At 41.3% G+C, this 12,076-nt stretch overlaps 1 protein-coding gene and 1 pseudogene across 7 annotated transcripts in view; one reads left to right on the forward strand and one right to left on the reverse strand.

Moving 5' to 3' along the window:
• The first annotated feature begins 294 nt into the window (after window positions 1–294).
• Window positions 295–1,018, forward strand: LOC127692969 (protein PBDC1-like; annotated as a pseudogene).
• A 2,295-nt stretch (window positions 1,019–3,313) lies between these two features.
• Window positions 3,314–12,076, reverse strand: part of LOC127693051 (zinc finger protein 501-like) — a 66,704-nt gene continuing 57,941 nt past the window's right edge. For 2 of the 7 annotated variants that reach the window (XM_052193747.1, XM_052193749.1), the window contains 3 exons: window positions 8,442–8,568; window positions 8,184–8,244; window positions 3,314–7,227 (listed from right to left, as the gene is read on the reverse strand). In XM_052193747.1, the coding sequence (XP_052049707.1) occupies window positions 5,868–7,227; window positions 8,184–8,244; window positions 8,442–8,568 (1,548 nt within the window). In that variant the 3' untranslated portion in view covers window positions 3,314–5,867. Of the gene's footprint in view, window positions 7,228–8,179; window positions 8,245–8,441; window positions 8,569–8,707; window positions 8,772–8,961; window positions 9,036–11,062; window positions 11,526–12,076 lie in introns of those variants that run through there. The other 5 variants (XM_052193752.1, XM_052193751.1, XM_052193753.1 and 2 more) reach the window with 5 other exon arrangements.

The raw sequence follows: 12,076 nt of genomic DNA on the forward strand, positions 1-12,076 counted from the left end.
AATTGCTTAAAGAATTACAGGAAAACACAATCAAGCAGGTGAAGGAAATGAACAAAACCATCCAGGATCTAAAAATGGAACTAGAAACAATAAAGAAATCACAAACTGAGACAACCCTGGAGCCAAAAAACCTAGGGAAGAGTCAGGAGTCATAGATGCAAGCATCAGCAACAGAATACAAGAGATAGAAGAGAGAATCTCAGATGCAGAAGATACCATAGAAAACATTAACACAAGCCAGCTCATCAACAGGTCATTTCCGGGAAGGGAAAGCCGCACTTACCTAGCAGCAACATGGATGATGCCAGCGAAAGCAAAGAGCCAGTTTCTGGGGAAGTGGTGTCCATTGCCCATGCTCTTTCTTACCGCCTGAGTCAGATGGCAAAGATGCTGATATTGAAATGGCTAGGGCCATTCAAGCAATGTAGCATGTTGAAGTCTATTATAAACTGATTTCATCCGTTGACCCACAGTTTCTGAAACTCACTGAAGTAGATGACCAAATCTACTCTGAGTTCCATGAAAATTTTGAGACACTCAGGGTACATGTATTGGACCCAGAAGAACTTAAATCAGAATCAGCTAAGGAAAAATGGAGGGCATTCTTCTTAAAATCTGAAGGGATTGTAGATTATAACTATGGTACTTTATTGTGGCTAGACTGTTCCCAGGGCTACATTGAAGAGAAACACCATCTTTGCACCAAGAATTCAATTTTTTGCCATTGAAGTTGCTCGGAAGTGGGAAGGCTCTAACAAAGCAGCTTCCATCACTATTCAGGACAAAGAGGGAGAGGAAGGAGCTGGCAATAAAGAAGAAGCTGAGAAAGGATCTGATAGCGGAGGAGAAACAGAGGAAGGAGTCAACAGCGAAGGAGAAAAGTAGAAAGACGAGGGAGGAGAAAAATAAAGCCAAGAAACCTGTGACTCAGCTGAACTCACACGTGTCTATGCTGCACGCACAGCCCCCTTTGGTTCAGTGATGCCCTTGTGCAAGTGGAGGACACAGACAGACATCTTTCTAGCTATCAAGAGGAGCTACTCTGGCCATAGCTTAAACTCCACGGTTAGTGGAGTCTCTTAGTTCATTATTGCTTAATACCCTGTTTCTTGGCTGTAAACTGTTGTTGAAGTAAGACATTTTGTAAATAAATAACTTTTGTCTTATTGAAAGGAAGGAAGGAAGGAAGGAAGGAAGGAAGGAAGGAAGGAAGGAAGGAAGAAAGAAAGAAAGAAAGAAAGAAAGAAAGAAAGAAAGAAAGAAAGAAAGAAAGAAAGAAAGAAAATATTGACCCAACAGTCAAAGAAAACACAAAAAGCAAAAAGCTCCTATCCCAAAACATCCAGGAAATCCAAGATGACCAAACCTAAGGATAATGCATATAGAAGAGAGTGAGGATTTACAACTTCAAGTACCAGTAAATATCTTCAACTAAATTATAGAAGAAAACTTCCCTAACCTAAAGAAAGAGATGCCCATGAACATACAAGAAGCCTACAGAACTCCAAACAAACTGGACCAGAACAGAAATTCCTCCCTCACATAATAATCAAAACATCAAATGCACTAAACAAAGAAAGAATATTAAAAGCAGTAAGGGGGAAAAGTCAAGTAACAAATAAAGGTAAACCTATCAGAATTACACCAGGCTTCTCACCAGAAACTATGAAGCTAGAAGATCCTGTGCAGATCTCATACAGACCCTAAGAGAACACAAATGCCAGCCCAGACTACTATACCCAGCAAAACTTTCAATTACCATAAATGGAGAAACCAAGATATTCCATGACAAAAACAAATATACACATTATTGTTCCATAAATCCAGTCCTACAAAGGATAATAGATGGAAAACACTGACACAAGGAGGGAAACTACACCCTAGAAAAAGCAAGAAAGTAATCTTTCAAACCCACACAAACATAATTCCACCTCTAACAACAAAGATAACAGGAAGTAACAATCACTTTTCCTTCATATCTCTTGATATGAAAATTGATATTAACAATATATCCTAATAGATTGTAATTCAAAAATATGAATTAGAAATGTTTTGGCTGTCACCCAGTGGTCTAATTTGGTAATTGGAGTAATTTGTCCAATATTGTAAAATCCATATACACTTTCTGCTTGTATGTGACAGTAATTTGCTGTGTACCACATAATGGTCTTGAAATCATGCTTCTCCTATCTCAGCCTCTCTATAAGTAGGATTGTTTATTTAATGTTTTTACACTATACCATGTTTTTCAGAACAGCTTACATATTTCAAAATTATTTTTAAAGCCAAAAAAAATGTAGACAATTAATTTGGGAGGTGGCTTGTAAGAGAACAAAGAGTGAAACTGAATGTTTTGCTTGATATTGATAATTATTCTATCAATTTTGAAGATTACCTTATAAGTTACTTTTTCTTAGATGCTTTTCAAAATCATCACAGCCAATGAACCAGAATCGTACCCTCACCTAATGTCTGTGCCACTCTCCAAGCAGAACCATTGTTCATTGAAATGGTTGATGAATGACTTCATGGACATACCATCTTAACACACACACCATTTCCTATATGAATGTAACCTGTTCCCTGTGGGCTGAGAATGATGACAATCACTCAAATCAAATAGCTCTGGCCATAGCAGGAACTCTGTATCCAAATAATTGTGCCTACATTTCATTCCTTGGTGCAGCAGAACTGTCAACCCTTAGCTTAGCTACTATGGAGGTAAAATCCTTTGGGGATGTGAGGGACATTAACGTACAGCCTTATTACAATGAGCTCCAATGTCTAAAAATTGTCATTTTGGGTTTGCACCACAGTAAGAGCCAAGATTTTAAGCTCTACTAAAAACAAAACAAACAAAATCACTTTCATCTTTTTATGTTCTTTTAATAATAAGTCCTTCATTTCTATGATTGGTATATAAATGTATATTGTGTTAAAAATTAAAATTAAAAAAGTGTTAAGGATAAATTTTAGGCTTCAGAATAAACTAATATAATCCAAAAAATAGTAAATGACACATAAATATCATTTTCATTCACAGTTTTATTATTCAAATTGTATGGTATTCCTGTATTCTGTGATGACAAGACATATAAAATTAGAAAAGGAGACAATATTTTAAAGGAGGAACGGTTCTAGTAGTCTTGGGGGGGGGGCTTGGTTTTTATGTTCCTTTTTTATTTTTATGTATTTATTTACATTTCAAGTGTTATCCTCTCACCCAGTTGCCCCCCTCCAGGAAACCCCCTATCTCACCCCCTCCCCCTGCTTCTATGAGGGTGTTCCTCCACCCACCCTCCCCCACCTCCATTCCCTCGACTCCCCTACACTGGGGCATCTATTGAACCTTTAGAGGACAAAGGACCTCTCCTCCCATTGGTGCCAGACAAGACTGTCCTCTGCTAAATATGCAGCCAGAGCCATGTGTACTCCCTGGTTGGTGGCTTAGTCCCTGGGAGCTCTGGGAGGTCTGGTAAGTTGATACTGTTGTTCTTCCTATGGTATTGCAAACCCCTTGAGCTCCTTAGTTCTTTCTCTAACTCCTCCACTGAAGACCCTGAACTCACTGCAATGGTTAGCTGCAAGCATCCAATTGTGTATTTGCAAGACTGTGGCAGGGGCTCTCAGGAGACAGCTGTATCGGGCTCCTTTCAGCAAGCCTTTCTCGGCATCCACAATAGTGTCTGAGTTTGTTGACTGTTATCTGGGATGAATCCCCAAGTGGAACAATCTCTGAATGCCCTTTCCTTCAGTCTCTGCTCTGCATTTTGTCGCCATATTTTGTCCATCTTTCTAAGGACTGAAGCAATTTGGTTTTCCCTCTTCAGCTTCACATGGTCTATGAATTGTATCTTAGATATTCTGAGCTTTTGGGCTAATATCCACTTACCAGTGAGTGCATAGAAGTTAGACTCGAGAACCAAATAATCCTATTTTTAAAAAATGGAGAACAGAACTAAACAAAGTACTCTCAACTGAGGAAACTTGAAGGGCTGGGAAGCACCTAAAGAAATGTTCAACATCCTTAGTAATCAGGGAAATGCAAATCAAAACAACCTTGAGATTTCACCTCACACCAGTCAAAATGGCTAAGATTAAAAACTCAGGAGACAGCAGGTGTTGGCGACGATGTGGAGAAAGAGGAACACTCCTCCACTGCTGGTGGAATTGCAAGCTGGTACAACCACTCTGGCAATCAGTATGGAGGTTCCTCAGAAAACTGGGCACGATACTATTGGAAAACCTTGTTATACCACTCCTGGGCATATACCCAGAGGATTCCCCAGCATGTAATGAGGACACATGCTCCACTATATTCATAGCAGCCTTATTTATAATAGCCAGAAGCTGGAAAGAACCCAGATGTTCCTCAACAGAGGAATGAATACAGAAAATGTGACATTTGCATAATGGAGTACTACTCAGCTATTAAAAGCAATGAATTCATGATATTCTTGGGAAAATGGATGAAACTAGAAAATATCATCCTGAGTGAGGTAACCCAATCACAAAAGAACACATATGGTATGCACTCACTGATAAGTGGATATTAGCCCAGAAGCTTGGAATATCCAAGATTCAATTCACATATCAAATGATGTTCAAGAAGAAGGAAGGACAAAGTATGGAAACTCTGGTCCTTCTTAGAAGGAGGAAAATAATACTCATAGAAGGAGATGCAGAGAAAAAGTGTGGAGCAGATACTGAGGGAAAGACAATCCAGAGACTACCCCACCTAGTGATCCATCCCATATACAGTTACAAAACCCAGACAGTATTATGGATGCCCACAAGTTCTTGCTGACTGGAGCCGGATATACCTGTTACCTGGGAGGCTCTGCTAGCACAGAGGGGGACACTCTCACCCAGCCATTGAACTGAGCACAGGGTCCCCAATGGGGGCGCTAGAGAAAGGACCCAAGGAGCTGAAGGGGTTTGCACTGCCAAAGGAAGAACAACGACATGAGCCACTCAGTACTCCCAGAGCTCCCAGGAACAAAACCACCAACCAGACAGTACACATGGTATTACCCATGGCTCCAGACACATAGGCAGCAGAGGATGGCCTTGTTGGACATCAAAAGGAGAAGAGGCCCCTGGTCCTGGAAAGGTTCGATGCAGCAGTGTAGAGGAATACCAGGACAGGGAAGCTGAAGAGGGTTGACTGGGGAACAGGGGAAGGGAGATGGCTTATGGGACTTTCAGTGGGTGTGGAGGGGAGGACACCAGGAAAGGGGAAATCATTTGAAATGCAAATAAAAAATATATCTAATTAAAAAAAGAAATGTTCATAATCCCTAGTCATCAGGGAAATACAAATCAAAACAACCCTGAGATTCCTCCTCACACCAGTCAGAATGGCTAAGATCAAAACCTCAAGTGATAGCAGATGCTGGCAAGAATGTGGAGAAATAGGAACACTCCTCCATTGTTGGTGGGATTGCAAGCTGGTAGAACCACTCTGGAAATCAGTCTGGCGGTTCCTCAGAAAATTGCTCATAGTATTACCTGAGGATCCAGCTATACCACTCCTAGACATATATCCAAAAGATGCTCCAACATGTAACAAGGACACATGCTCTACTATGTTCATAGCAGCCGTATTTATAACAGCCAAGAGATGGAAAGAACCCAAATGACTTTCAACAGAGGAATGGATACAGAAAATGTGTTACATTTGCACAGTGGAGTACTACTCAGCTATTAAAAGCGATGAATTCGTGATATTCTTAGGCAAATGGATGAAACTAGAAAATATCATCCTGAGTGAGGTAACCGAATCACAAAAGAACACACATGATTCTAGTAATCTTAATCAAGCACCAGGGAGTGAGCCCAAGGGAAAAAAGATTTGGTATGCAAAGTTATTTCTTAGCTGGAGAATTTTTTTTGTCAGTGTGAATTCTTTCATGCTTTTGAAGACTACTGCTATATGCAAAGGATTTACCACATTGATTACACTCATAGGGTTTCTCTCCAGTGTGTATTCTCTCATGAATATGAAGATACCTTTTACGTGCAAAGAGTTTACCACATTGATTACATTTATAGGGTTTCTCTCCAGTATGAATTCTTTCATGGATTTGAAGACTACTGTGACATGTAAAGGCTTTACCACACTGATTACATTCATAGGGTTTCTCTCCAGTATGTGTTCTTTCATGCTTTTGAAGATTACTGCTATATGCAAATGCTTTACCACATTGTTTACATTTATAACGTTTCTCTCCAGTATGAATTCTTTCATGCTTTTGAAGATTGCTGTTACATGCAAAGGCTTTACCACAGTGATTACATTTATAGGGTTTCTCACCAGTATGAATTCTTTCATGCATTTGAAGATAACTATTACATGCAAAGGTTTTACCACATTGATTACATTTATAGGGTTTCTCTGCAGTATGAATTCTTTCATGGACTTGAAGATATCTCTTACATGCAAAGGTTTTACCACATTGATTACATTTATAGGGTTTCTCTCCAGTATGAATTCTTTCATGGATTTGAAGAGCGCTGTGGCATGTAAAGACTCTACCACATTGACTACATTCATAGGGATTCTCTTCAGTGTGAATTCTTTCATGTATTTGAAGATAACTGGAACACACAAAGGCTTTACCCCACTGATGATAGGCATGCTTTGTGTCTCTAGTATTAGGTCTACCTACTTGACTACAATTCTGATGTGAAATGAGTTTATCTTCTTGATTATATTCACAGTATTTCATTTCCAAATGAGTTCTTTGGTGTAACTGTAAAGAGGATTTTCCACATTGATTCCACTCATAAAGATTCTCTTCATTATAGGTTGTCTTCTGTATTTGAGGATGCCTGTGATGGGTTAAGCTGTTACTACTTAGCTCACAGTTATCACTTCCTTTTCCCATACGAGTTTGGTTATCTCTCTGAAGAGAACTAGAAGAACTCAGAGATTTACCACACTGATTGCATTCAAAACATTTTTCTATAGTGTGAGTTACACTACATGTGCAAAGTGAACCAGGACAGACAGAAGATTCTCTACTTTCCTTGTACTCATAGGGCTTTTCTCCAATGTCAGTATTTTGATGTTTTTCCACTGAAGCAGGAAAACCAAGTACTTGTAAACTTGTATCACATTCACCTCCTCTTCTCACAAAGGGAATGACTACATATGTTCTAATTGTTCTAGGAAACAGATCGGTACACTGCTTCTTTCCATATCCAGAGGGACAGTTGGTATACCTATTAAAGGAAGAAAAACAAATAAAAGATGTTCACATTGCATTCATACACTTCACCTTTTTGTTCCTCATAGACATGTGGTTTAGGGATTCAAGTTTCTAAACTACAACACCTTCCTGACTCTCATAAACTATCCCTCTCATTATACTATGGTACATCCTACAAGCATATGAGTAACACTAGCTTTATTGTGGAGGATTTGCTTAAAAGAGGTCCTGGACATACATTAATCCCCTAACCAGTGTATTCACATTTCCTGACACTTGAATGGTGTAAAACTAAGTGGATGGACTGTGGTTTTTAAAACAAAATCCCAAACGTTAGATTTACCAAATGAAGATTGGGGAACCAGATGCTGTGGTGAAAGTCTGCTAGCTCAAGGAAGGCAGAGAAACACCCAGCTGACCTTCCTACTCTACCAATGTCCAGAAGGCAAAAGCTCCTTCTGCAGTTCCATGCTAGCTTAGATACCCTTGAACTCAAAGACCACGCCCTCTTTCTCTCCTGGGTTTTCTCCCTGTCATCTGGTCAATTGCTCTGCCTCTTGACCTACCATTCACTTAACACTTGTTTACAGAGAGCTCTTGGGTTAAAGGTGTGTGCTAGAGCTGAGCCCTGCCACAACAACAAACAGGTCTCTCCTGTTCACAATCTTGGGTTCAGAATGTGATCAAATGTCCTGCAACAAAGGAGGAACCACAACATGGTTCTCAAGTGGCTATGATTAAAACTGTGACATCTGTTAAGGCCTTATGTCCGTTTCTTATTTCCTAAAGGAATAATTTGTAAACACTGATGAGCTACCTAACACTGAGAAATATGGTATATGAGAATTTAATAAACCTCACAAAGCTATGCTTGGTTAAATGGTTTGTTTGGTTTTTTTCATTAAAATTTCAGGGTACATTAAAATTTCTTCAGAGACACCTATATACCAGCTCGCACATGAGAATTACCTTCCATGTCTTCTAGAACTTTGATGATGATCTTCAATATTGTGCTCTTCCCATTTATAGCCTAAAAATACAGTACCAAAATGTTTATTATTAGAAATTATACAAAATATGAATTATTATCTTCTGTGAACCTTAGAACAATGCCCAATTTATTCACCATATCTTTCCTCTTTCACAATCAAAATGCAGAAGAGCACCCATCTGTAACAAAGGCTTGTCCCCCGAAATTGAAAAATGAAGGAAAATTCACATTATTACCTATACAAGTAAGGTTCCAGTAGGTCTCCAGCATCACATCTTTGTATAGACTCTTCTGAGAAGGATCCAGCAAAGCCCACTCTTCTCGAGAGAAGTTTACATGCACATCCTCATAGGTCACTGTATCCTAAAGTATACCATGCATGTGTATGTATACAGTGTGTATATAGAGATATAGATTTGAACATATAAAGTACACATGTATATGAAATAGAAATAATGAGACTGACGGCATTACAAATGCACTTCATTAAAAATATACTTACACAATTCTATATGACCAGCATATTAATTCCAACTCAGAGAATTTCAAATGCAATCACCAACTCACTTTAAAAAGAAACAGTAAAAGAGAATCATGCCTCTCATTTCTGTTCACACTGAATAAGGTAATACTTTGCAGGAGAAATGCCTACTAACATATACAAAGAGATACAAACAGAGGGGCATAATTTTGGATACACCAGCAAAATTACTAACCTCAAAAGATTAGGGAAAAGATGGGTGTGGTGGCACTCACCTTTAATCTTAGACCTCAGGAGGCAGAAGCAGGTGAATCTCTAATTTCTGGGCCAACCTGTTCTGTGTAATGATCTTAAAGACAAAGGGACTTAAGGAGAAAAAAAAAAAAGATAGAAAGCACACAGGAACTCACACAAAATTCCTCCAAAGAGTTAAACATTCACTCCAGAAATGTACTTGTCTATCAAAATAAACTGGAGTAACCCTGTATAAACTATAATGCTACTATGGTAAAAAGTGCACTTTTTAATAAGTTACTGACTGACAAAGAGTTCTCAAAAAGATTAATAATGATCCTAAGAAAATAAAACATTAACAACACGAACAAAAATATAATAAGCTATTAAAAGATGACTTTATAATGAAGATCACTGGTGGTAATGGTGTGACTATACGATAAGGGGGCTGTTCAGTTTCAACCAGAGTACACAAGTGTGACGAAGGTGCCGGGCAGTAGTGGCACACGCCTGTAATCCCAGCACTCTAGGAGGCAGAGGCAGGTGGATTTCTGAGTTCGAGGCCAGCCTGGTCTACAAAGTGAGCTCCAGGACTCCAAGACAGCCAGGCCTACGCAGAGAAACCCTGTCTCCAAAAAACAAAACAAAACAAAACAAAAAACAAAAAAAAAAACACTTGAAGCCAATCCCAGAGACTGCCTTCCTTTAGAAAGACTCTTCCTCCTAAAGGAACTATGAGAACCCTAATGAAGACCATAAAACAGAAACAAATACTCAAATACATCATCATATCTGGAAGATTTTTCATTAAGTCCACCATATTCTCACACAGGTCATAACACACTCACACAACACCCATAATGCAAACGGCATTCATCCTAACACCAAAGATGTCCATATTATGTCACAGTCCCAACACTGTTGAAATGTCCAGTTTCTTTGAACACTCAAGGCAATCTCTTGACATTGATATCTTATAAATTCACTGTACATTTAATCTTCAAGAAGAGGACATCCATCTGGGACTTGTGCCTGATAAAGGATGGCCTCACCTTAGCAGGAAATGATCTAACCTTGAGGAGAAAGCAACTGTGTAGTATGCTGCCATCTTGGCTAGTATGTTCACATATTACAATGCAGAATTTGACTTATGAATTCAACAAATGACCAATAAAAAGTGTCACCATTTTGGATACCAAAGGCAACTGATGAGAATATGAAACAATGAATGAAAAAATAATCAATAGACAAGACTGGACAAATAATAAACACAGTGACAACTTGTGACTTCAAAACCTCAAAAACAGCTGCAATAAAGAGAAAATATAAAGAGTGAGAAAAAAATAAGCAGAGAGACAAAAAGATAAAAAATATTTCTTCCAAATAGGGAGGAGACAACTCCTCTGGCTGGGATACAGGCTTCCTTAATGTAATCTTCCCAACCTTGTCTAGGACATTAAACAATTGGAGGCCTCCAAACTCAGGTTTCAGTATCGACCTCTTCTCTGAATGCATGGTATTATCCCTTGTTTCCCTCCCGGCCCAGCTCTCTCAGGAACCGGAAAAACCTGCCTGCACAGTACTTTCTGGGAAAGAATAGAGTTCAACAGAATATGAGAGCAAACTCAGAAAGAAGAAAACTACACAAATAAAATAGAGTAAATGTTGATGCATGAGACCAGGAAACGCACTGAGTCTGGCCTTACTAACACGTGACTGGACCACCAAGGCATCCACAGGCCAGTGTGTTAAGAACACGGACTTTGCCCCGGCACAGAATGGACTGCGCACGGATCCTACACCTGAACGTCGAGTGCAGAACTTCTAGACCACACTAGAGAGACTGGGGCTCTGCGAGTCAGCACATCTGCCTTCCCAGGCACAGCAAAAGCAGCTGAGGGCGCTGTGACGTCACAACAGGGACTGCGTCACTCCCGGGCCCCGCCCCCTAATCTGCGCAGGCGCAGCCGGGGGCTTGAAGGCAGTCAGACGTCACGCTTCCGCTGGGGAGGTGCAGGGACCTCGGGTGACCACGCCGAGTCACGCTGGGCGGCGGGTGTGGCCGCCGGTTCCCGCACCCAGGGACGAACCCCACACAGGCTCCCGCGGCTCCTCCCGCGTAGGGACGGCGGCCCCGCTCACCATGGCGTGGACACCGAGCTCGCCCCGCTCTCCTCGCAGCTCCCGGCAGAGGGTCACATTCCAGGACTCCGGATTAGACACAGCCTAGCCTTCAGTATAGGGGACCGGATGTGCCCGCCTCATTCTGACTAACAGCTATGTCTGAAGGCTCTGATTGGCTGGCTAGGTATGAGTGACAGCTCCCTAGAGATGGCACAGTGGTTCCCAGCCTGGGCCTCCCCTCAGGCACAGAACTGTCCCAGCCCGGAGAGACTGGCATTGCCTCGGAACGTGCGCCTGTTGTCGCACAGGCGCTTCCACAAGCCTGCTCTCAGGGACCTAGCAGAGGCTTGTGTCGTCATCGGCTGCCATCGCTTGTTGGCGCCAGGTGCCCTTGGTGAGCGAGATGTGTTCTGCCAGATAAAATGACCCACCCGCCACACCTGATACAATCTCTCTCGCTCCCTCCTCTCCTCCCCTCCCCATTTCCATTCTCTCCTTCCCTGCTGGACTCTGCCTTCATTGCTCTGCTCTCTGTCTGTCTGCCCGTCCGCTTGTCCGCATGTCTGCCTCTATCTCTTCCCTAGGACTTCACTCCTCCCCTCTACCCCAATAAAGCTTTTGTACACCAGATGCATGGCGTAATTTCTCAGGGACACACTTGAGCTCCATCTGCCAAAGCTACATCCCCTCACTACATTGTTTCCTAACAGCCAGACTGCAAAGTCGTCCCTGCTCCACTGCACTCAGTAGGCACTGCCCCTTAATGTAGGCACAAGGTCTCTAGCATTCGCAGATCACTAAACAACCTCAAGTGGAGCGATCCACCTGCCTCACAGCTGAGAGGGCCCCCAATAGACATTGGTAGCCAAAACACTATCACAGTCCCAGCCTTTAGTGTGTTCACTGGCTCATCATGCCAGCGCTCGGGAGGTGGAGTCAGGGCATCAAAGTTTAAGCCTGGTATAAAGAGTAGTGCCAGGGCAGGATATCCTGCCTCCAAAAAAATTAAATAAACAAGTTTGGTCCAAACAC

This window comes from Apodemus sylvaticus, chromosome 9 (assembly GCF_947179515.1).
Source record: "Apodemus sylvaticus chromosome 9, mApoSyl1.1, whole genome shotgun sequence".
Taxonomy (NCBI): domain Eukaryota; kingdom Metazoa; phylum Chordata; class Mammalia; order Rodentia; family Muridae; genus Apodemus; species Apodemus sylvaticus.